Source organism: Pristis pectinata, chromosome 1, assembly GCF_009764475.1.
Source record: "Pristis pectinata isolate sPriPec2 chromosome 1, sPriPec2.1.pri, whole genome shotgun sequence".
NCBI classification, from domain to species: domain Eukaryota; kingdom Metazoa; phylum Chordata; class Chondrichthyes; order Rhinopristiformes; family Pristidae; genus Pristis; species Pristis pectinata.
In genome coordinates, this window is record NC_067405.1 from 46,259,350 (window position 1) to 46,286,237 (window position 26,888).

The 26,888-nt window shown below is 39.9% G+C and overlaps 1 protein-coding gene across 9 annotated transcripts in view; it reads right to left on the reverse strand.

The window, feature by feature from the left end:
- Positions 1-1,120: 1,120 nt before the first annotated feature.
- The window catches only part of LOC127574055 (WAS/WASL-interacting protein family member 1-like), an 86,107-nt gene continuing 60,339 nt past the window's right edge, over positions 1,121-26,888 (reverse strand). For all 9 annotated transcript variants that reach the window (XM_052022698.1, XM_052022669.1, XM_052022679.1 and 6 more), the window contains 7 exons: positions 23,609-23,695; positions 11,728-11,857; positions 10,501-10,653; positions 6,170-6,994; positions 3,922-4,122; positions 2,106-2,219; positions 1,121-1,436 (listed from right to left, as the gene is read on the reverse strand). In XM_052022698.1, the coding sequence (XP_051878658.1) occupies positions 1,375-1,436; positions 2,106-2,219; positions 3,922-4,122; positions 6,170-6,994; positions 10,501-10,653; positions 11,728-11,857; positions 23,609-23,653 (1,530 nt within the window). In that variant the 5' untranslated portion in view covers positions 23,654-23,695 and the 3' untranslated portion in view covers positions 1,121-1,374. The remainder of the gene's footprint in view (positions 1,437-2,105; positions 2,220-3,921; positions 4,123-6,169; positions 6,995-10,500; positions 10,654-11,727; positions 11,858-23,608; positions 23,696-26,888) is intronic.

The window sequence follows — 26,888 nt, forward strand, 5'->3', positions numbered from 1 at the left end:
CACGTTAACTACTTGTAAATCAATTAGGGAAATAAGCAGCAGAAAGCAAAAATACTGCATTTGTTGGAAATTTGAACTAAAAACACAATGCTGGAAATACTTAGCAGGTTCTGATGCCAAGTCATGAAACTGAAACATTTATTCGGTTTCTCCACAGATGTTGCCTGACCTTCTGTGTATTTCCAGCTTTTTTGGTTTTCATTCAAGGGAAATATGGAGAATTTCTTTCATCAGTGTGGTCAGAATGTAAACCTCACTTCCATACAAAGTGGCTGAAGAAAATAATTAGGAGGCATAAAGAAACTGGGTGAATTTCAGTGAAAATAAAACAATCCCTTGATTAGATTGAGGAGACTTAAGTGGAATTTAGGCAGCAGCTTGGACACATTGGCCCAAATGGATTGTATCCATGCTGTACATTTGATGTAATTCTAGGACACTAAAAATACAAGCTTTGAGTACATAGAGTAATAATACAGATTTGCCTCATCATTATTCCTTTAGAAGTCTGCCAAAGATTAAACGCATTACGTGGGTGAAATAGGTTTTTGGAATGGTTGCTCAACCTGACTGACACTGAACCAGGAGTCAAAAGATTTACAATTTTCCTTTTCAAATTAATTAATTGTTTCTTCCAATTTTGATCCTTGTATGCCTTTAGCAGGATTTTTAAAATGGTAATTCACATTAATTATATTCAACACAAATACAGCATTGCTGTAAAGATTTAAAGTGTCACTAGTAGTCATTTGCACACTTACTTCTCATTTATCAACCTTGAATCAGATCAAACTGCAGCTTCATGAATTTGTGTGTCCTGCTATTAGGTACTTTTTGAGCTCCATATAAACAGCAATGATGAAAGCTGGAGTACACAAGGTAACCTTCTAACTAATAGCACTTAGATTTTTTTGCTTGTTAAATCCTTTTGATTTATACCCTACAGCATGAAGCTTGAAAAATACAACTCTGCCCTTATTTAAATTGAATTTGATAACATTACTTCAAGAATGTTTGGTTAAAGCCAAAGTGCCTGCTTTTATTAAAAGACATATAATACATTGAGCACCCAGAAGATAATTACCATATATACCTTGAAATGAAATAGGTTAAAGAAATATTCTTGCAAAATACATTTATTCTGGTCCATAATAATGTAAACAAATTAGCATGTTTTACATTGAAGCAGTCAAAATGCATATAGTTTTTAAATTTCTAGATGCCATAAGCATCACAAACAAAATGCCAGCGAGCCAACATTTCCACAGCTGGAAATGATTGAAGCTGATAAATTCAGTGTCTGCAGTTAAAGCGTGCATGGTAGTCTCACGAGGACAGGATGGCTTTCCAAGAGCTTTCAACAGCCAGTCTGTTTCACCTTGGTGTAGGTGGAATTGGTGGAAGAGGTGGAGCACCTCGCTCTCTCCGGACCGGATCTGTTACAGTAAAAGATTAGAATTATTGCAGCATTTCAAGAATTTTAAGTGTAACAATTTGAGACAAATACAATATTGCAGTCTGAGATATGGATGGAAAAGGATTGTGTGTAGATGGAAATGTCCATAAATCTTGTTATTGCAGTGTGCCACAAATAGATTTCATGATTGGATATTAATGAAATAAAGAATCTTTAACTCAATAACCTTTCCCAATTCCGCAAGTCTAAATAATAAAGCCTGAAATAGTACGAGAGGAACCCACTTGAATTTCTTTATCCCCGAAAAATCAGCATATTTTTACTGGGCTAAACATTACTCGTGTCTGTTATTGATGCTGTTTTAAATACTGAAGTACATTCAAACCTTTGTTTCTACACCCTCCACCCCCACTTTTACCAGTATTTCTCCCAACCTTTTTAAAATGTGATTTATTTCCAGAAATGCAGGCATACTGCTCACCCAAAGGGCTGTTTTGTCCTCCAGAAATGGAAACAGGAAAGTATAGCAGGGCCAATAACTATTAAATTCTCATGGTAAAAGGATTAACAATGCAATAAAATTTTACGGGTAACAGTATTCAAATTTAAAATGTTTCAAATGAAGAGAGATTATTTTAGCTCTAATGTTTCAGACTTGTTAAAGAGACAAAATATTCCTGTTACTCACCTCTGCTCTCTGGCTTGCTTTGTTTACTAGGGTAAGTTTTTGGGAAGTTTACGTACGGTTCTGGTGGTGGAAAGTCTGAGATGGAATGGAAAGAAAACCTACCTTCCCATTCATCTGTGGGCAGAAAAAGGACAAATATTAATTTTACAATACATGGACATCAGAATGGGTCAGAATTCATAGTCATCAGAAAGCCACCTGCTCTTGCCGTTGACTTCCAGATAAACGCAAAACCTATCTCAGCAGTTCTGACAGGTGTAACTTGTGGCGGAGAGCCAGCTGGATCCCTGACAGTGAGGCCACGTACATCCAAAGGTATTTTCCAGATAGTAATGGATAACTGAAACAAGTTCTGCCCACAAAAAAGTGGGAAAACATGGATAACCAGCTAAGGTATGCCCCTAAACCCCATACCCATTTTATCCAGAACTGTCAAACCCACTTGAATGTATTATACATTCAAAATCAATTAAAACTTGACAGAGAGACAGAGAGACCTGCCTGCTAGTTTCTCTATCGATGGATGAGAAACAATAACTGTGTCTGTCACTAAAATCCACGTATGGATTTTTGGAGTAATCCGGTGGAGTCCAGTTTGTCGTTAACCTGTAGAGGGAAATAGGTATTTGTGTGGACGGCCACATCTTGGATGCCTTTCAGGGTGGCAGATACTTCAGAACAAAGCAGTGGAGTTCACTTTGTTTTGACCTGTAGAAGGAAACAGGTATTTGTGTGGACGGCCACGATTCGAGTGCCTTTCGGGGTGAGGAAGATGCGGTGGAATAGTCACTGCTGAGTAGACACTGAGGTGTTGTTTGGGTTCCAAAGTGGAACATTTGGATTTCGCAATTACTCTCCATTTTCTCTATACATCTACGTTTTGTCTTCAGTCAACAGTGGTTGTGGAAGAAGCCTTTGCTCACGTTTCACCTTATAGCTTGCTGAACTGAACTTTAAGAACCATTCCTGGACTTGGAGTTTGGGAATTTGCCACACACACACTATGAGTTTAGTTTTTGGGGTTAATGTTTAAGATTTAACATTTTTACTTCTAACATTTTTACCTTTATTTTTCTTATTATCATAAGTAGTTATTAATAAAGTAGTTTTTAACACTGATACATGACTCGGTGTGTTTCTTTTGTTGCTGGTTCGTAACACTGCTCCTGCCACTGAAGTTAGTGGTGAAGCACTCCATGTGCAAGGTCTAACTGACACAGGATTTTACTGCAGATTCCCTACCAAAAGTGTGATGTAAACAAACACCTCCAGAAGAAGGGGGCAGAATATTGGCAAAAGTGAGAAAAAAAACCTGAAGTAGGTGCTCCCACACTGTATGAATTCAGCAGTATTGCACAGCTGGAAAAAACAGTTGTGAATAACTGATCTCAACTTCTGGAAATCCAAAAGTTGCTGACAATTATACAAGGAAAAGTTAATATTTTCTCCCTTAAATCCAGAAGTTGTAGATTTATATTGAACTCCAGTTTAACATAAATATTGTTATGTTTCAAAACACCTGTTGAATCTATTAATTGATTTATGTTTCTATCCATAGAGCACTGCCGTATTATTTGACAGTTGATAGGAGTAAAAGTTGGGTTCTCACACAATACCTTAGAGTGATTTTACTACCATATCATCAGGCAAAATGCAGCATACAATCTGGGGGCTTGGAACATTCAAGATGGTAATACATTAAATTGGAAACTCAATGAGTCATTAATCACCACTTCAATGTAAGTATCAACTCTCAAAAATCAATTCATTCCATAAAATGAAAATGAGGGGATGGAGAAATAAGGGTGGTATTTACCTTCACACATTGTCTGTGAGGACTCCTGAAAACCATTCCTCATTGTTGGTGGGGGAACAGGACTTCCTCGGTCAGGTGGCAGTGGGGGCCTGAAGCCACTCCTAGGGTTGTCTGAGCCCATTCGACTTGGAGGTTGTGGGACGGGTGGCCCTTTCTGGGCACCACCATTTCTGCCTCCCGGTGGTGGAGGAGGAAGAGGTCCTGTTATATATAGGTCAGAAAATATTTAGTGTACCATCCCATCATTCCTGAGAATGAAAGGCTCTCTCTCAGCCAAACAAAATACTGTGAGTAAATCAACAGTAACAACAAGAATAGTATTCAAATCTATATTCTCCAATGATCACCAAAAAACCTACTTGTATTCATGCTTGCACAATGCTTTTAAACTATTTTTGTGAAATATTTTTCCTCATTTTCTGCCATCTTTTTCTTAAAAACTTAAGGAAAAATCAAATTGAATTTCTTTAGGTCAAAAACATTACTGCTGTCAAATGTTTCTAAAATTTTGCTTTCTTCACATTCTGCTTTATTTTTGCTAGTTCAAATTTTATACATCTTTGACACAATATGCATATTACACCATAGTTCCTGAGCTTAGATTTCTTTGTGCTAAGTGACTGTAATAATCTCGAAATTAAATAAGAATGGCAAATCACTGATGTAGCAATTCCAGGATGAGTAAAAATATTCAGTTAATTAGTTATCTTGTAGGTGCCTGTAATGCATTGCCAGGCGAGATGGTGGAAGCAGATGTGATAGCAACATTTAAGGAGCATTTAAACAGGTACATGAACAAGGAAGGAATGAAGCAATATATAGACCATGTTCAGGAAGATGGGATTAGTTTAAATTGGCATCCTGGTTGTCCCAGACATCATGGGCCAAAGGGCTTGTTCCTGTGCTGTACTGTTCAATGTCTGTAAACAGCAAATGAAAATCAAAAATCTGCAGATGCTGGAGTTCTGACAAAGGGTCATGGACCCCAAATGTTAATTGTTTCTCTTTCCACAGATGCTGCCTGACCTGTTGAGTATTTCCATTACTTTGTAGGTAGTCGTAGAGCAAAAGTAACAGTTATTCCAAGTACAAAATGGTATAATCAAATGTGATAAATAATCAAGTAATCTGCGTTGGGAACATTGAGAAATTATTCAAGGGTGGCTAATTAGGAATTTAGAACAACTGTGTTTCTTTAAACGTTGTATAGGACTTGCTAAATTCAACCCAATGTCTCGTCTGAAAGATGGTATCTATAACAATGAAATATTCCCCATATTGGCATTGAAGTATTGTCTGAGATTCTGTGCTTAAGTCACTTGTATGGGCCTTGAATCTACAGTCTTCTGCCCTAGAAATGTTACCATGAGGCCAAATTAACAAAGTTTAGTGTCACATTATTTTTCTTCCAGTATAAGCAAGAGACATTCTACCCTATCTTCATCTATCCCACTATCCCATACACCTTCACATTCACTTGTTGCCATCCATGAGACAGCAATCACATATTTGAGTCAAAAGACAGAGTTCAATCCCATTCAATACAAAGTTCTCGCCTAACAACCCAGTGCTGCAGCCTTTTGGATGAGATCTTAAACAGAGACCCTGTCTGAATGCAAATGGTACCATTCAGAAGGATAAGGGGGGGGGATCTCATTGAAACCTACTGGACACTGAAAGACTAGGATAGAGTGGACGTGAAGAGGATGTTTCGATTAGCAGGAGAGTCTAGGATCCAAGGGCACTGTTTTAAAACTGAGATGAGCAGGAATTTCTTCAGCCAGAGGGTGGTGAATCTGTGGAATTTGTTGCCACAGAGTGTTGTGGAGGTTAAGTCATTGGGTGTATTTAAGGCAGAGACTGATAGGTTCTCGATTTGTAAGGGGGTTAAGGGTTATAGGGAGAAGGCGGGAGAATGGGTTTAAAAAATCAGCCATTGAATGGAGGAGCAGACTCAATGGGCTGAATGGCCTAATTCTGCTCCTATATCTTATGGTCTAATTCTGCTCCTATATCTTATGGTCTTATGGCCATTATATTGAAGTAGAGTGTTAAAGTTCTCCTTGCCTCCACAGAAAATATTTATCACTCAATGATATACAATAATAAGAGAAGGCTACCTAGTTATTGAAGCATTTGTTTGTGCAAATTGACAACTACATTTCTTATCACAGGTACTATGCTTCACCTTTGCTCATTTTAAAGACCAGATAACCATTGAAAATGATGTAATGTTAGGTGAACATACCTGATCTGCTGGGGGGATCCCTTACAGGTGGTGGAGGTCTTTCACTGGGAGGAAGAGGACCACGAACTGGCCCAGGAGAAGTTGAAGAAGTACCATGGAGGGACAAATTCCTTTGAGGAAGCCTTGGAACTTCAACATCTGTAGCAGTGCTTGGATGACTGTGTGGAGGTCCTGGCCTATTAGGTGGTGGTGGGGGAGGTGCTTGGAAGGAGGGAGTTGGCCTGGGTGTTTGAGGAACAGGTGGTTTCTGATGCTGTGGTGGTGGTACTGGAGGACCATCCCTATTAATTGAAGGTCTATTTGTCATGGGAGGTGGTGGAGGCCTATCATCCATCATCCTAGCAGGAGTAGGAGGCAGTGGAGGTCTGTTTGTATTGTGAGTTGGAGGAGTTGATGGAGAAGGCTTATCTTCACCAACCCTTCCATGGCTGGGAGATGGATGAGATCTATTTGTATTGCTATGTGGAGGAACCGGAGAGAATTGACGGGAAGACCCTTGATTTCGATTTGGTAGGGAAGGTCCTGTGTTTGATGGCCGATTTCCTGGAAAGGGTGGAGGACCTCTGTTCTGCGTACTTGTTGTTGACGGTCGTGGTGCATTTGGTACAGGTGGTGGTCCTGCATCAGACTTTGAACCTATATCTGGCCTTGAAAATTTTGGTTGACTTGGTGGAGGGAATTTATTTCTTGGTGGTTCAGGGTTACTACTTCTTGGAAATGACGACGACCCAGGCAACCTCGGTGAGGCATTGTTTGGTGCAAAGGGTCTGGGACCAGTTGTTCTTCCACCAGGAGGCATTAATGGTGGTCTTCCTCCTCCAGAATCTGTAGATGTTAATGGGATAAATTAAGGATTTACAGTAACTAAATAAACTAAACAGCAAAATTAGCTTTTCTTTATCACTTTGTTCTATACCACATCATTAGTCTCACTAGTCAAATGGCACTTACAACTTAATTACTTCCCAGTATTTTTCATGTTTCTTCCCAAGATATTTGAATCCAACTTTCACAGATTGTGTGCAAACCAAGATTGCATGGCACTCCAGAAGTACAATTAGGCCTTTAAATTACATTGATGAGAAATAAATCACCTCAATAGAATGATTTCAAATTACAAAGTAACAGAACGGCAACAAATAGAACTTTCCTCTAATATTTATTCTGATGAAATAGTTCTGCAACAAGTGAAGAATAGTTAATAGGGCAAGAATTTTGTGCAGTCTGTGATATAATGCACTGTCGTAATCCAAGACTGTACATCGCACTGTCAATTTCTTCATGTTAAAATTATCTCCACCAGAGTGGCCTTGAAAATGTACAGTGGGCGAGGTCATCACTTAAGATTATAGGACAAGAGGAAGCCCTTAAATTATCAAGCCAAAGCATCATTGAGGAAGAATCTGAGTTGCCTGACACTGGCACATCTGGAAAGTCTGGTGAAGGTGGCACAGCCCACCAAAGAAAGGGGCAAGTCATCACTCCATAAGAGCAATAAGGGGCACTCAACATCAGTGGACCTGGACACAATCCAGTAGGGGCACCAAAGCTGCTGACTCCCAGAGGGGTATACTTGATCTGACCTGATTCACCTGGACTAGCCATCTGATGGGGCTCCTTTGAAGAACATGCATATTTCTGATGAAGGCACAGGTCACTGAGATTTTTGATCTGTCACCATCTACAGAGTTAAACAGTATGGTGCATTTTTAGGTTGCTCAACCTTGCAATTACTGCCTGTAGCAATTCATCTGCAAATCATGTTTAACTAATTTATTGGGGAGTTTTGTGATGTCATAATGATCAGGGTAGAAAATAGGAAAGCTGATGTAGAGTGTTTGGATTTCCAAAAGGCGCTCCCTAAGGTGCCACATGAAATGTTATTGCCTCAGAGTTCAAGGCACAGAGAGTAATATATTAGCATGACCATCAAACAGAGTTAGAGTAAATGGACCATTTCAGATTGGTAAGCTGATACCAAGGTGTCAGTGCTGGGGTTTTAAATATTTACAATCTACACTAATTACAAGGGCAAGTCAGTGTATTGTGGCCAAATCAGGCTGACAATGGAAAGATAGGTGGTAAAACAAGTTATGTGAAGCACACAAGAGTTTGCAAAGGGATATAGGTAGGTTAAGTGAATGGTCAGATATATTGTCATATTGGCCAATACTGAACATGAATACGAGGCCGATGTCAGAATATCCTTCAAGAGAGTGAACCCTTGCAAGGCGTCAGGCCTGACGGTGTACCTGGCAGGGTACTGAACATCTGTGCCAACAAACTGGCTGGAGTGTTCAAGGACATCTTCAACCTCTGCTGCAGTTGGAGGTTCCCACCTACTTCAAAAGGGCATCAATCATACCAATGCCCAAGAAAAGCAGGGTGAGCTGCCTCAACGACTATCCCCCAGTAGCATTTACATCTACTGTGATGAAGTGCTTTGAGAGGTTGATCATGGCTAGAATTAACTCCTGCCTGAGCAAGGACTTGGACCTGCTGCAATTTGCCTACCGCCACAACAGGTCCATAGCGGACGCAATTTCACTGGCGCTCCACTCGGCTTTGGAGCCCCAAGACAACAGCAAAACATACGTCAGGCTGCTGTTTATTGACTACAGAATGACATTCAACATCATCATCCCCTCAGTACTAATCAACAAGCTTCAAAACCTGAGCCTCTGTACCTCCCTCTGCATCCGGATCCTCGACTTCCTTATTGGGAGACCACAGTCAGTGTGGATCAATAATAACATCTCCTCCTCGCTGACAATCAACACAGGCGCACCTCAAGGAAGCGTGCTTAGCCCACTGCTCTACTCTCTCTACACTCATGACTGTGTGGTTAGGCACAGCTCAAACAGCATCTATAAATTTGCCGATGACACCACTGTTGTTGGCAGAATCTCAGATGGCGATGAGGTGGTGTACAGGAGTGAGATAGATCGGCTGGTTGAGTGACGTCGTAACAACAACCTAGTCCTCAACGTCAGCAAGACCAAGGAATTCATTATGGACTTCAGGTAGGGGAAATCCGGAGAAAGCACACCAGTCCTCATTGAGGGGTCAGTGGTGGAAAGAGTGAGCAGCTTCAAGTTCCTAGGTGTCAACATCTCAGAGGATCCATCCCAGGCCCAACACATTGATGCAATCACGAAGGCGGCACACCAGCGGCTCTACTTCATTAGAGCATTTGAGGAGATTTGGTATGTCACTGAAGACTCTTGCAAATTTCTACAGATGTATGGTGGACTGGTTGCATCACCGCCTGGTATGGAGGCTCCAGTGTGCAGGATCGAAAGAGGCTGCAGAGGGTCATAGACTCAACCAGCTCCATCATGGACACAACCCTCTCTACCATCGAGGACATCTTCAAGAGGCAGTGCCTCAAGAAGGCAGCATCCATCATTTAAGGACCTTCACCACCCAGGACATGCCCTATTCACGTTACTACCATCAGAGAGGAGGTACAGAAGCCTGGTGACCCACACATAACATTTCAGGAATAGTTTCTTCCCCTCCGCCATCAGATTTCTGAACGGTCCATGAACACTACCTCGTTATTCCCCTTTTGCACTATTTATTTATTTTTGTAACTTATAGTGATTTTATGTCTTTATGTCTTGCACTGTACTGCTGCTGCAAAACAACAAATTTCACAACATATGTCAGTGGTAATAAACCTGATGCTGATGAAAGTAGAGAAGACTTGCCACAACTGTTAGAACATACCTGGGAACCCAAAAGGCCCATCTAAAGGAGGATAAGGGTTTAGAAGGGTTAAATGTTATTGTATCGAAACAACATTTGGAGGACACCTAACAAAGCAGATGCTGAAAGAATGTACAACTCTCATGGGGGAATCTAGATCTGGGGATGTAGTTTTAGAATAAGTAATTGCCCATTTAAAATAGAGATGTGAATGAACTTTCTCTCTCAAAGGATCTTGATTCTTCAGAATTCTTTACCCCAAAGAGCTTTGGAAGCTAGGAGGCTACGAGAGACAGATTTCTGGACTATAGGGAGGAACAGTGACCAGGCAGGAAAGTAGAGTTGAGGCAAAGTCAGATCAACTATGATCTTATTGAAGGCAGAGCAGGCTCAAGGCACTGGATGGGCTCACTCTGCTCCTATTTTTTGTTTGTATTTCTTTGCTAGTAAAACAAAAATCCTCAAACCATAAAAATGCATTTATAAACACACAGAGCAAGATTTCATCAACCATATCGCCCAATGTAATTGAGTAATTCTATTGAGAGTACTGAACTGTATGAACAGGCAAAAATAAAAAATGACAAAAAATTATAACAATTATATTAATTTCAATTTACCTGAACTTTCTCTGGCTCCTGCAGACCTAAGCTTTGGCATTCCACCAGCAAATAATCCACTTAAACCAGCAGGTCCACCTCCACCTCCTCCTCCGCCTCCGCCTCCACCACCACCACCACCGCCACCGCCTCCACCACCAGGTCCTTTAGGAGCTGTTTAAAAGAACATTTGATTTGTGGAAGAATTAATATGTAAAATAAGATACATTTTATCTTATGACTTCTGGGGCAGGGTAGAGATTATGGAGATTCCTACTAGGATTGGAACAGTTGGCTTTTATCCACTGAAATTTCAATAAAATTAGAATTTCCACACGTCCAAGACCTTGAAAGACAGATGGTGCAGTACTTCATCACTGGACACTACAGTGACAGGGCTGGACTCCCCAGCTTTATGTGGTATTGGATAGGAAGCCTAATCGATTTCAATGGGGATGAGAAGACAAAAGGGAAGGTAATTAATTTTTTTTAAACAATTGTCATTTAATATTTTCATTTTGTTTTAGTGTTGTGCACTTTTTAAAATTAAACATTTTAAATTATTTATATTGTAATAATGTTTCTAAAATGTCAGAGATTAAAAACAAAATCCTTGACAACTTTAACTAGTCAAAGCTGTGTCCCTACCTTCTCCTGTGAATGCTTATGAGGGCATTCCAGAAGTGTCACTGGACTTTGTCCATGGAGTCTCATTGAGACCTTGCCACCTGACCTCAGTAAAGTACCTCAGGTCAGTAAAGTCAGTCATCTGCATCTGGCCCTGGCACGACCAGACACAAGGGGACTATGGATAGTGACTCTGGGTCTGGACCTGATACATCACTCTGGTCCACTGGGTATCTGGTAAGGCCAATTACCAGTTTTCTCTTCATTGTACTCTCACGCCATGTTATGTGTCAGAATTTAATTTGTATTCCAAATAAAAATATATTGTTTGTGGAAATTAAACATTTCCTCAACATAGTTTAGGCAGAAGAGATTTCTGGCGATAAATTAACCAAACAGCCTTCTTGAAACTCAATGTCTTTTTTAGGAATGTAAGCAAATGTAACCAGAATTTCAATCGTTATATTAATTGATTATATACCTGATGTACGTTCATATAGGGAGTTATGGACTTTGAATGACATATCCAGTGGTACAAGTATGACTTTCTAATACAACTGTAGTACTTTCACATAACATAAGCTTACTTGTCTAACTTAAAGTCAAGTTTTCCAAACTTACCATTAAGTATTGGTGCACTCCTATCATTGGTAACAGCCTTCTTCAGTTTTCTTGTCTTGCATATATCTGACAAAAGTGCATCTCTTCCTGACTGCTCACTTTTGTTTAGGATAGGTTTTTCAGTATTTGCCTAATTTTTACCAAGGGAATAAAGTAAAAAATACATCTATTGCTCAGTTAATAAACCATCTTGCCACAGATGTTAAAATGTATCAGCAGTAATTCTAATACAATATACTAATGTTTAATAAAGCAAGTCTACCAGCTGATGATTAGACTGAACTCCCAGGGTAGCATCTGACAAAAAGTACCATTTTTAATTTGTAGCAATTATGAAAGGAAACTTTTCATACTCCATCAAAGTGAACTTCCAAATTCTTCTGTATTAATCCACATTGTTGATGGTATGAGAGGATGAAAAACCTGAAGGGACCAATTCAAAGGTGTTACTTGGAGGATGCTGCTTGAGTACTCACAATGGTGTGAGAAAGAGAGAGGCAAAGTGTGGCATTGGGCATACCAATGACCAACTGGTGAAAGAAAGCTGAGTGTAGCAGGTTCTAAAACTGTGGAGTCATTGAAGAGTGAGTGAGAAATTGGTAGAAGTGTTATCAATTTACTTTATGTAGAGAAACTCCTATTGCAAAAACTAGAGCAAGAAAAGCTAAATTATCTTTCTAGTACAGTGGCATGAATGCTGCGCTATTAGTAGTAGCATTTTTTTGGATGGGGCATTAAACTAAGGCTCCATCTACTCTCTCAAGTAAATGATTCCATGACAGAGGAACAGCTTTCCTGCTTTTCCAACCACTTTTTATTTCCCAACAAACATTGGCAAAAAACGATTTTCTACTTTGTTTTGGTAGCTTGCTATACTAATAGACAGCTTCATTTCCAATATTAAACATTGGTTCAAAAGTGCTTTGAGATATCCTGAGGTCCTAAAAGGAACAACTTGTTTTTAAACCATGATGCATTAATTTTAGTGGATACCACCTTTCTGTTAGTGCATCTTACTTGGGCAGGAGTCAACATTATTATGAAGAAGGTACAATGAATTGTATTATTTGCAGTCCTTCCCCCCCCCCCCCCCCTCCCCACCACACCACCACCACCACTAAATGATTTGGAACTGTGTGTATGTCTTTTGCCATATACTGCCATCTCCAAAGGAAGCTCAAGCAACTTATCTGATGACACAATAACCTAATCAGATCAACAAGCTGCTTTTGTCTCACAGAAAGCTGAGCATTCAGAATTGCCTTTATAAATCATACTCATAATTCAAATGTTACAAACTAAAATGCCATTATGTATCAATAATTCACCTTGGCGACTAATAGAAAAATACCCTCTTCTACTTTTTAAAAAATTATTGTCTTCATTAAAGCTCACAGGTTTCTTTAAAAAGAAATCTAACTGAATAATAAAAAAAACTGTCAAAATAATTTTTTAACCTTAAAATTAATACTTTCCAATAAAATAGTTCTTGGTCATTTTTGTCTTGAATGCCAGGATGATTTTAAAAATTGCTTATGGGAATCAAAAATAGCTGATTAGAATCTTAACTATCCATTTTTCTAGCCTTTTTATTAAATATACAAGTCTGAATATACACTTTTTCAAAATAAAGCCCAATGTTTATTTATTCCCCTCTATGGGGATGTGTTCAAAACTTTTCCCCGAAATAAGTAACAAAGGCACAAAATTTGGGGCAATGTTGTTAAAGTCAGTGATTGCAAAGGGAATAGTTACTTAATGGAGGAAGTTATTGTGTCTAGATTGTGAAGATAGGTTGTCGTATTATTGTGTCTAGGTTGTAGAACAGAGGGATCTACGAAGACAAGTACATGGTTCCCTGAAAGTGGCATCGCAGGTAACAAGGTGGTGAAGAAGACTTTTGACACGCTGGCCTTCATCAGTCAGGACACTGATATAGAAATTGGGATGCTATATTGCAATTGTACAAGACATTGGTGAGGCCACATTTTGAATATTGTGTTCAGTTTTGGTCACCCTGCTATAGGAAAGATGCCGTTAAGCTGGAAAGAGTGCAGAGGAGAATTACGAAGATGTTGCCAGGACTCAAGGGACTGAGTTATGGAGAGAGAGGTTGAGCAGGTTGGGACTTTATTCATTGGAGTGTAGGAGAATGAGGGGTGATCTTATACAGGTCTATAAAATGATGAGGGGCATAGATAGGGTGAATGTGCACAGTCTTTTTTCCCCAGAGTTGGGGAAATCAAGAACTAAAGGCCATAGGTTTAAGGTGTGAGGTGAGGGGAGAGATTTTGATTCTGTTTCTGATTTTGAGGAACCAGAGGAACAACTTTTTCACCCAGAGGGTGACCAGTATATGAAATAAACTGCCAGAGGAACTGGTTAAGGCAGGTACATTAACAACATTTAAAAAGGTACTTGGACAGGTACGTGGATAGGAAAGGTTTAGAGGGATACAGGCCTAGCAAACGTGGGCAAACAGGACTAGCAAAGATGGGAATCTTGGTCAGCATGGACCAGTTGGGCCAAAGGGCCAGTTTCCGTGCTGTATGACTCTATCACAGGGTATTAACTCAAGAAAATAAATTAGAGCAGGAATAGGCCATTCATCCCTCTGAGCCTATCATACTAACAACTAGATCGTGGCTGATCTTTTACCTCAAACACAACTTTTCTGCACTATCCTCATGTCTTTTGATGCCTTTTATTTATTGATCTAAATTTGAGTGCAATCAATGACGCAACCTCTGCAGCTGCCACACCACCCCCCCCCCCCCCCCACCTCCGCAGGTAGAGAATTCCAAAGATTCACCACTCTTTGTGTGAAGACACTTCTCCTCACTTCAGTCCTAACCAGCCTACCCCTGACTTTCAGACCATTACCCTTAGCTCTAAACTGCTGACAAGGGAAACATCCTCCCTGTTTCTACCTTGTCAAATTTTCTAAGGATTTTTGTCTGCTTCAGTGAGATCACCTCATTCTAAATTTCAGAGTGTAGAGGGCTAGTCCACTCAATTTCTTATGAAATGACAAACCCACCTCACCCCGGGAACTACTCAGGTGAATTTTTGCTGTATTCCCTCCATAGCAGATCCATTCATTTTTTATGGTAAGAAAATGAAAATTGCACTTTATAATCCAGATACGGCCTCAGCAAGGCAATGTAGGATTGTAGCAAGGCATATTTGCTCCTGGTCAGACCCTCTAGCAATGAAAGCCAACAGACTATTTGCCTTCCTAGTTGCTTACTGCACTTGCATGTTAACTTTAAGTGATTTGTGTACAATGACACCTACATCCCTTTGAACATCAACATTTTGCAAGCTCTCACCATTTAAGAATACTCAGCATTTCTATTTTTTCCTGCCACATTTTTCTATATTATACTCCATGTACCCATTCATTTACTTTGTCCACCTCTCCTTTAATCCTCTGTGTATCCTCATCGCTAATCACAAACCCACTTAAAAGTTCTGTGTCATCAGCAAACTTGGAAGCATGGCATTTGGTCCTTTCAGCCAAATTGTCAATACAGATTGTGAATAGGTAGGGTCTGGGCACTGATCTCTGTGGTACCAAATAGTCAGAACCTACCGATCGAAGGAGGACCCATTTATTCTTACCGTTTTCTATTGATTAACCAATTTTCGATCCAGCAAGCATATTACCCTCAATTGTATGTACTCTAACTTTGTTCATCTACCTCCTGTTTGGGATCTTGTTAAAAGCCTTCTGAAAATCCAAATACAACCACATCCATTGGTATTCCCTCATTGCTCTACTAGAAATATCCTCAAAAACTCCAAAAGATTAGCCAACTATAATTTCTCTTTCATAAATCCATGTTGATGCTGCATATTATTACCCTGATATCACATTCTTTATCATGGATTCCAGCATTTTCTCTACTTCCGGTGTTGGGCTAACAAGTTGGTAGTTTGCTACTTTCTCTCTCCCCATCTCTTAAATGGGTCTCGTTTTCTGCAGAAACCACTCCAGAAGCTGTAGAATTTTGGAAGAACCAGAGCATCAGGTCCTTGAGTTTTAAAACTTTTAGGCTCTCATTTCTCTAGCATTGTTCCTTCACTAATTCTTTAGCTGGTCCATTGTCACACTTTTTAGTGTAGTTTCCCTACCCTAGCCAATCTGCCTCTCGTACGTTCACAGTTCCCCCTGTTCAAACTGAAAACCCTACTTTCAGATTGAGTGTGATCATTTTAGAACTTAATCTAAATTTTTATCGTGTCTTGGTCATTCTTTTCCAGGATTCCCTCTTACAACAATTTAAATAACCATTTCTCATTGAAGGGCTGTAGCTGCAGAAAGCATCTGTGCTAGTGCTACAGAGTGCCCTCTGCTGGTGAAAATGAGATTTCTAATATGATTATCTATTACTGTCGTGCCTGCCACTTGCTCTCATCACTCCATCCCTTCAACAACCACTGCTCACCATCTCCTGGGCTACTCTCTATCCATCAGTCATACACACACACACACACACACACACACACACACACACACACACACCCCTTCCCCGTACCTCGAGCCATCTGTCTCCTGTGAACCTCACCACCCCTCCAAACACTACGAACATCTTGTTCAATAGGCTGCAGTCCCTCAGTGCACTGCATGGTTCCCTTCCAAAGCTGCACCCATGCTCAAAATCACATTCCTGTTTTCCACAGCACCCCGAGTCTACATGACTGACTGCTCAAAGTGGAACAGTGAAGAAGTGGAAATCAGGAATTATTTTGCAATCCATATTGATGAACATTAATCTGGTCATGTCAGTCTAGCTATGGTTATTAGTCGAATCACCAGCCATTAATTGTAACTTCCAGTCAGGTTGTCTCTTGCAGTTGCCTGCTGTTTTGCAGCTGGTATTGATCTTCTCCCTCACATTGCCGACGTTAACCAAATGCTGAATGTTCCATTCCTTTGTCACAATCTCGCCCTGTCAATGATTCCTGGGTCAGTGCTGTCCACATAAACTTATCTTCATCTTGCACTTGCTCTACGATGGCATGCAAGCTGTGGTAACCAATGGGTCTACAACAGAACCACCATCAGTGAAGATTGGCATTAAACATAGCCATATCCTTTCCCAACATCTTTCTCAGTCTTTCTTGCTGCAGTGTGCATTTCACCTCCAACAAACTTCCTGCAGCAGTGGAGCTAATCTCCAGAACTAATGGGAAAATGTTTAACCTAAGGTAACTACCCGCCAAAACCAATCCTCCATTATCGAGCTACAGCATGCAGGTGACTAAAGCATAGGAGAGGACAGATCTTACATTCAATGTCTTCAAGATAAAGGTTCTAACATCCTGGCCCCACTGCCCTCTGACAGTAAAGGTTCATTGTGACACCCTGGACCACTTCCCATATCCCAGGAGTTTGGTGAAGGCAAACTTCAGTGATGAAATTCACCACTGCCTTTACCACTGAAAGGAAAGAGGAACAGCAGAAGTCAGAATTACTGACAGAAAGAAAAAATAAACTAACAAAAAAGAAACTAAAGGGAGAATAAAAAAAAGAGGAGACATGGTTAATATCCATATTATCCTTTGATATCACCTCCACTCTGCTCACTTTTTATTCATTCCAATGCCTCTTACCTACACCATATTCAATTAAAGTAACTGTTGCAGGTTAATAGCAACTCTGGACATTCCATTGGTTATGAGTTTCAAGTGTGACAAAACCATGAAACTTCAAGAGTCATAAACAAGAGGGGTACAACAAACACACCATCATCTAGGTACATATTTGTGGAACACAAGACAGCCACCTTTGTCCTCACTATCCACTCCAACTCCCTCCTTCCAATTCACTCCTTTACCACAAAATCTATTTCAGGTTCACCACTCATCTTCAATTTTTCCCTTGCTTTGCACATTAACTTTTTACTATTCCTCATCACAATCCAAAACTGTTTCACTATCCACTCATTTCCTTAAACCTACTTCCATTCACTTGTTCAATACCTAGGTGATAGGTGGAACCAAGTGGTGAGGGGGACGATGGGCAGATAGAACTAGGTGGGGGGTGGTGGAGTTGGGAGTCAGCAGCTGGTGCGTTATAGGTGGAGACAGATAAGGAGAGAGACAAAAAGGGGCAGATGGAGGCAGGTTAGGGGTAGGGGAGGGTGGAGGTAGAGACAAAGACAGAGGCTGGAAGGTGATAAATGGAGACACAAGGCACTGCGGATGCTGGAATCTGACAAGTAAATGAGCTCCCGTTTGCATGCCATTTCAACTCCCATTCCCACTCCGATCCACCTGTCCTGGACCTTCTCCACTGCCAGGGCGAGGCCAAATGCAAACCAGAAGATCAACACCTCATATTCCACCTGGGTGGTCTACAACTCAATGGTTTGAACGCTGAATTTTCCACTTTCAGGTAACAAGCCCCTATGATTCTTTCTCTTCTGTGATCCACCCAGGTTTCCCGAACTCCAGCTCCCGCCCGCCACCCAGTTTTGTTCCCCTCCTCCACCTAGTTCTGTCTGTCTGTCACCAACACACTTAACCTAGTGGGTTTCCCATCCCCTTCCCCCAAATGGTTCCATCTGCTCATCATCCCTCCCTTATCTGATTCCACATCACCTCCCTTACTTATCAGATTCCAGTGTCTGCAGACTCATGTGGCCGCTTATCACCTTCTAGCCTCCGCCTCCGTCTACACCTCTATAACTCTGCCCCCTGCCCCCCACTACCCCCCCCCCCCAAGGCTCCAAACTCCTTACAGACAGCAGTGGGAATTGACCCCAGATCGCTCAATTCCCGCTGCTGTCTGTAAGGAGTTTGTACGTTCTCCATGTGTCTGTGTGGGTTTCCTCCCACATTCCAAAAATGTACGGGTTAGGAAGTTGTGGGCATGCTATGTTGGTGCTGGAAGCGTGGCGACACTTGCGGGCTGCCCCCAGAATACTCTACACAAAAGGTGCATTTCATGGTGTGTTTCGAAGTACATGTGACCAATAAAGATATCTTATCTTTTTCCTCTTTATCTGTCTCTGCCTATCACTCACCAGCCACTGTCTCCCAAATCCACCCCTCCTCCTCCCGGCTCCATCTGCCCACCTGCTTCCACATCGCCTGCCAGCCCCCTGCCTCACCCCTGGCTATCTCCCCTCTAGACTCAGTCCTGATACAGGGTCTTGACCCAAAACTTCCACTATCCCTCTGCCTTCACAGATGCCGCCTGACCCACTGAGTTCCTCTAGCAGTCTTGTTTTGCTTCTGGCCACAACTGATTGCTGAAACAGCTAATGTTTGAAGAGATAGAAAGTGAAGCCTTAAGAATTTTGGTAGAATAGTTTGCACCGAAGAAAAGGGACCAATGAAATCTTTGTAACTTTTTTCATTAATATTTAAGCAGAATCCATACTGAAATTCACATGTAAAATTCTGATATATACTTGCAAGTGCAAAATTATCTTGCATTTTTAGCAACTACCATTAAGAGATCTATGCCACAGTGCTGCTATAGGAAGTGGTTAAAACAGGAACAAAGCAACAGAATAACAACTGAGTATTGTTACAGAAAGAATTCAGGCATTTTTCGGATCATTTGTAATGAATCATTTAACACCACCATGAATTGGAAGAAATTTATAGATAATCCAAGCTTATTAGTGCTTCAAAGTTGACCATTCCTCTCCCCACATTTATCTGGAACATTCCCTCACTAATACAGATTTGACACGAGTATATATTTTCTACTTGTCGATATTAGTGGAATGTAGAAGATGAAGCTCATTTTCATATGGAATGCTTGAAATGAATAGCAAAGGTTTATTTAAGGGAACTCCAGATTCATAAATGACAGAGAAAAGAAGGCTGTGTTGATAAGACAAGTTGAAACAAGATGGGAAGAAGTTCTTGAGGGAAAACAATAGCAAAGGCAACTAGGCCAAATAGATTTTTAAAAAATGGTTCTTCTACACAGGATACTAATATGTATAACATAGTGGAGGAGGGGGTGGAGAAAATGAATTGATAAAATTAATTTAAATATTCCACCTCACAGGTATCATAGTGGACATACTGGGCATTCATGTTAGTGATTAAAATTATAATGCATTAGATTTGTGACTATTTAGATTATTAGCTTTCATTGTCACATTGCAATATTTACAATTATGTATTATTACCACTAGATGGAGACACCAGCAGAACTGTACAGTAATTTAATGTAATTTGATCTACAGCTTACATTAAAGTAAATAATCGATTTACCAGTAGGCTTCCACTCCCCACCCCACCCCACCGAAGGATCCATTCCTGTGTGAATGAGGTTCGACTTGGACTTTCTGCCGATATTTGCAAAATAATTTTTTTAAATCACAAAAGGTCTGTGGTAACAAGCCAGGCTAGAGTTCTTGACTGGTTATAGAATGAAATAATATCATCCATGCAAGAGAAATGCAGTATTAAAGAATAAGCAGTTTGGATATGATAATTCTCATTTTTTTAAGTAAATTTTTTGTTTGATCACACATACAAGTATGGTTGTTCAATGCAAATACTTCCTTGCACTGTTTTCAGGTTATATCACCATTTGATTATTTTAACTTCAGTAGGTTTTTATTTTGAAATTTACATGCCAAATATTGAAATCAAACTTAATCAATAGATATTTAGATATAAAGAAATGAAGTGACATGAGTTGGTGTAGGAAAATGACAAAGGTAAATGATTAGCCATGAACCCCTGAATACATGATGGGCCACACTTACTCAGACTTAGAAATATTTAACCATTACAAATATACAAAGACATCAGAAAGGAATACTGTAAACAAAATATTGTACAAGTTAATCAATGTTTCTATCTGATAAGCAAACTGGGCTTAATTCTGATCTTCTGTTCTGTTTTAACTAAACTGCATCTAATTAAATCACTTTTGATAAAGGGTCATTGGCTCAAAACATAGACTGTTTCTCGCTCCACAGAGGTTGCTTGACCAACTGAGCATTTCCAACATTTCCTGTTTTTGTTTCATCCAGTAACAGTACTAAACTGAAATGAACCTGCCTGTAGGGTGCCTGGCCCCAGATGACTCTATTGTCTATAATCTCAGAAACAGTTTACAACACCATAAACCTTCAAAACCTTAAAATAGCAGATTTGAAATCTGAAATAATACAGAAAATATTGGAAATACCAAGTCAGGCAGCATCTGCAGTATTTTGCATTTGCGGCTTCTGGATGTCCTATTATTAATCACAATGATCATGAATGGTTTATGCCACACTATAATTCCTACTGCAAAATCTGGGGTCTTGTTGTTGTTCTCTGCACCACCTCTGATCACTGAGGCCAAAACATACAATTTAGAATGTTGTTTATTACATGTGCCAGAGGTGAGCTCAGAATCACGTAACTGCCATCACCTTGACCAAATGCCTACACTTCTGTATCATCTATTATTGCAATACTTTAGTTCACATGCCGCAAAAATCAGCATCCTTGTCTGTGTCACCTCCCCAGACAACCTCATCTTCACACTATATAAACTTAAGTGGACCTTAAATCACACCATTTCCTGTTTACCAAAAACCCAAGATCTATGTTGGCCAATCTTTTCTTCAAAGCTCAATATAAACGTCATAAAAAGAGAGATTCATGCTCTTGCTATTCTGACATTTTGAGATGCCAGATTTCAATCACTCCAATATTAACATCTGCATCTCCAGTTGCCAAAGCCCAAAGCTCTGAAACTCTACCTTCCCCAAACCTGTCAGACATTCTAGCTCTCTCTTCCCTTTTTAAAGCCTACCATTTTAACCAAGATCTTTTTTGTAATCTGTTTCAATGTCTTCTTGTGATTCAATATCAAATTGTTCGATAATGTTTCTGTGAAGCAATTTGGGTCTTTCTCCTGTATTACAAAGCGCTATACAAGTGCAAGATACTATAGTTGCAATGCACAGCCAAGTTAAATTTAAACCTCTGAACTAACCAGATACTTCACAGTTTCGTAGAAAATTTCAATAAGGAGAGAAAGATCATGGAAAAGCCTTCTCAACTGAGATCAGCAATAAATTAAGCATTACTTCAGTTAAAAACTCGTGCCTCAAGTGCAGAACTGTGTGGCACAGTGGCACAACTGTTAGAGCTGCTGCCTCGTAGCTCCAGCAACACAGATTTGATCCTAATCTCTGAAGCTGTCTGTGTGGAGTTTGCATATTTTCCTTGCGACTGCTCCAGTTTCCTCCCACATCCCGAAGAAGTGCAAATTGATAAGTTAATTGTCCACAGTAAAATTGCCCCTAGCGTTGGGAGAATCTGATGGGATTATGTGGATTATAGGTCACAGAAACAATTAGTGGGAGAATGGGGTTGTGCTGTGAGCAGGCATAGACTTGAAGTGTCAAATGGCTTCCTTCCATGTTGTAACGAAGTATGGAAGATTGCCGTCTGAAAAGACTCGTATCCAGAATCTTATTCTCTGAACTTCCTACCCTGAAGAGCTGTGAAAACTCAGTGATTGTGTTCATTTAAAACATATATCAATAAATTTCTGGATGTTAGTTGAATTAAGGGATATGGAGACAGTGCTGGAAAATGGAGCCAAGGTGGAAGATAAGCTATGATCTTAATGAATGACAGAGTAGGGTCAAAGGACTGGTTGGCCTACTCCTGCTCCTATTTCTTTTGTTTTCATTAACTAACATCTTAAACTTCTACAATGCAATCCAGAATAAGCCCCATCTTGTTGGATGGATAGATGCAGGGATAGGTAAAGCACAGTGGATTCAGAGAGCAGAGACTACATATTTATATAGTCATGTGCAGTTAGACCCAGACTTAAAAAGGAAAATAAATTCAGCATGTTCCCATTGACCCTCACCAATTTTTATAGATGCACTACAGAAAGCATACTGTCCAGATACATCATGGCTTGGTCTGCCTGAGACTGCAAGAAACTGCAGAGAGTCATGGACATGGCTCAGCACATCATGAAAACCAGTCTCCCTTCCGTGGACTCTGTCTACACTTCCCGCTGCCTCAGTAAAGCAGCCAACATAATCAAAGACCCCTTTCACCCCAGATATTCTCTTTTCTCCCCCACCCCCCTTCCCATCAGGCAGAAGATACAAAAGCCTGAAAGCATCAAGGACAGCTTCTATCCCATTATTAAATGGGCCTCTTGTAGGATAAGATGGACTCTTGACCTCACAATCTACCTTCATTGGCCTTGCACCTTATTGTCTGCCTGTATTGCACTCTGTAACTGTAACACTTTATTCTGTATTCTCTTATTGTTTTTCCCTTGTACTACCTCAATGTACTAATGTGATGAAATGATCTGTATGGATGGCATGCAAAACAAAGTTTTTCAGTACATGTGACAATAATAAACCAATTTAATTTAAATTTCTTGCTGATCATAATTTCCTGCTTTCCTAAACTGGTGAACCTATACTTCTCCAATAACAAGGATAACTTGGAAAAATCTCTGAGGGCAATAAGAACACAAGATGTCCTCCAGATTAGAGACTTCAATGTTGTACCTTCACTGATGGAAAAGGTCAAATCATGCCAGACTGGGACCTGTATAAGATCATAAAGGAATAAATTTGCGGGAGTAATCTACTGGTCCTCAGCTTTAGCAAGCTCTCTGTTCCAGATAACTTTGGTGGAGCTACCATCAGAGCTTTTGTGAAGTTATTAGTGCAGCTACCATACAGGAAGATTAACTGCACAGTCTACTGGTAAACGTAGGAGTGCAATCTTAATAGGCTGCTTTCCAAAGACTCAGGTTATAGTGTAACAGCATGTTTATGTCAGAAATATAACAGCTCGTTAATGCTAGCAGAACAGGCTTTAATCCTTAAAATAACAGCTGGCAATGTTGAGTCATCTTTACCTGTGAAAGCGTTGGAGGAGGGGGAGGTGGGGGAGGAGGAGGCATCTTTCAATATTCAATAGGTATGCGGGATAACCGTTCAAAATCCTACAGAATGATAAGAAACATAATGTTAGAAACATCATTTTAATATGCATTAAGTCAAACAAAACATTACAAATATTTCTCTTTTGCTCTATGGATGCTGCCTGACTCACTATGTATTTCCAGCATTTTCTGTTTCTTTAATAATATGAATATGAAACTCAATTAATGCTTCAACCACTTATGATCAGTGGACAGATTCATTGGAATATATACAGTCCAATTTGCTGCAGACATATAAAAATGATACTGAGGATTAGGTGTCCATCATGGTAGTGACCCAATTTTTATATCCAAATGGGAAAGAAAATTAAATTGTGAAATATTGCTTGTGAATAGTGATTGTCATGTTTAGGCTGTCACAGCTTTAAGGCTTTGACATCTGACTAACTAATCTCTGGTTGCAACAATGTTTGTAGAAAATTATAGACACAGTCAATGGATAAACTTCATGCGCTTATTTGCAATCCTCATGTTTTATGTGTGCAAGTCTGTAAATTCTGTAATCGATTTCAATAGAGGTTTATAACCCACTGAACATACATACTTGCCACTGGCAATGAAGATAGTGGAAAATCAGAGTCATTAAAAGTGACAAAGTCAATGAAGGCATTGAGTATTTAAATCACTACATAGGTAGGACAAGTCTGTGAAGCTCATAATTAATTATGGCAAGTCTGGGATACAGGTCTGAACACGAGGGAAAAAAAGGTAGCTCATGTAAATTTGAGTACATATATAAAAAAATCAAGGCAAATTAATTGTTGAAATGGTAGACAACACATAATGGCAGATCAGTCAGAAATTATGCTGGTGTGGGAGCTCTTCATGTCACACATTAAAAAAATGTAAGTGCTTTTTATGGACAGATAATAAATGGAGACCTAGGGCGTGGATGCTTGGAATGAGGCAACACATGAATGGAAGATCTTGTTGGAAGAAAGACCAGTACCTTGTGTGCTGAAAAATTCAGATGGAATAGTTAAACAAATTTGAGCAACATGGAGTATTGGTGAAAGTGGCACAGAATGACTGGGAGACACTCATAGCAGTGGCAGTTATGGCTGCTAGGAATGTCTGATTATAAAGGTCTTTAATAGTGCAGGAAGTGAAACGCAATACCCTTGCCCAAGTTACAATAATTATGGACCAAATTCTCAGCAACAATAGTCTTAACTAAACTTAACATTCTGATTCTGTACCATTGTAACTACGCAGGGAAAGACAATAGATGAAGGTTCATGTTAATTGGCACCCATTGAAACCTTAATGGTTTCTTCGATCTGATCATTGATGTAGCCACCTCCTGTATTAACACATTGTTAAAAGCAAATCCCTGCCACTTTATGCAGAGTTTTGGACGTGTCAGTTTTGTTGCTTAATATTCTGGCTGCTTGTACATGCAACATGCCATCCCTCAAAACTGTAACAAAAGAGATACACTTTGGGTGGCTAGAGTTTGTACTCAGAACCCCTCAGACCAGCCACCAGTATTTGAATATTCAAAGGGATTCTGCCAGTTAGGATGTACTCCTATTGTAAATATTTAATTCTGCAAAAGTTAACTTTAACATTTTGAGAACAGAAGGTATGAAGGTAATTATAGCCATAGAAACTGTAGTTAATCATTTATTGTTGTCTTCGTGTTTGAAAAGTATAGTACTGCACTCTATCTTTGAGTATGGAAGGAGAAGAAATAGATTCTCCAGAAGATTTAGAGAAACAAAGGACTGCAGATGCTGGAATCTAGATGAAAAACACCATGATGCTGGAGGAACTCAGCAGGCCAGGCAGCATCTGTGGAGAAAAGCAGGCGGTCAATATTTCTGGTCAGGACCCTTCTTCAGGACTGAAGATAGGAAAAAGGGAAAGCCCAATATATAGGAGGGAAAAGCAGAGCAGTGAGAGGTGGACAAAAGAGGGGAGGCGGAGTGGGCACAAGGTAGTGATAGGTAGATGCAGGTAAGAGACAGTGATAGGCGGATGCGGGGGAGGAGGGGAGAGCAGATCCACTGGGGGATGGGTCAAAGGTAAGGATGGGTAGAAATAAGAGAGATAGGGAAGAAAAGAAGAGGCACGGTGGGTGTGGAGGTGGTGGGGGTTACTTAAAGTGGGGGAATTCAATGTTCATGCCGTTATTTGCTGTGCTGAATAAAGACCTTTTATATCTCTCAGCTACAATCTCCATGTGGCTTAGTCACAGTTGCAATGACTATGCCTTAAGTCTTTCCTTTGTTAGTAGACATGACTGAGGTCTGCAAAACTGGCCAACACCAGTTCTGAGGTTTGCCTGTTGATTCTTTAGTTGATAGGAAAATAAATCAGTGCAATGTTTTTAATTCATTTAAAATAAAAATCAGTAAGTTTGGACAATAATTCTGTTCCACGATGAAGATTGCAAAATGCACGTTTTCAACCTGCATTCTTCATGTGACATTGCGTTAATTATTTCTTTAAATACTGACGTGAACTGTGACTAGTTTGGCAATCTATACTCTTAGATTAACACATACATGCAGAAAATAAACCAATAAGGAAAGGAAGGAGGGAGAACTGTAACATTATGAGAAAGCTACTGGAATCCAAGGTCAGAGTAACTGAGCAGTTGGGCAAATACAAGCTGAGCAGAGTCAACATGAATTTGTCAAGCATTGGACATGAAAGTTTAATTGAATTCCTTTTGAGACAAATGGTAATAAGCAGTTGTATGGATATTCCCTTTGTCAACTTCCAGTTTAATTTAAATTTGTGTATGAGAGATTACAACACGCATATAAAGGCTTGTACAGATCACAGGTAATCCTTGTGATTTGCTAACTAGTTGGGAGTTAGGTGGGGGAAGAGCAGGAATTAAGAGAAAGAACTTGGATTGTGACACATCGTGTTCCTCTTTCTACGAAAGAGGGAAATGCATGAAGTTTTGCATTTAGACTAAATTAGCAAGCAAATTTAATTGATTAGGAGCAGGAAGTTTATACATAATCAAATTAAGTGAGTTGTACAATAGCAAACAAGTTCAATATCACAAAGTTATTGGATCAAAGATAGATAAATCAGAACATTTTCTTAATAATGCAAAATTAGGGACTACAGAGGAGCAAAGGCTGTTTGGACATGCATATTAATGAAATCCTATGCACAAAAAGAAATGAAAAGTATCGGCTAATGAAATGCTGTTTTTGTCTAAAAGGTAGAT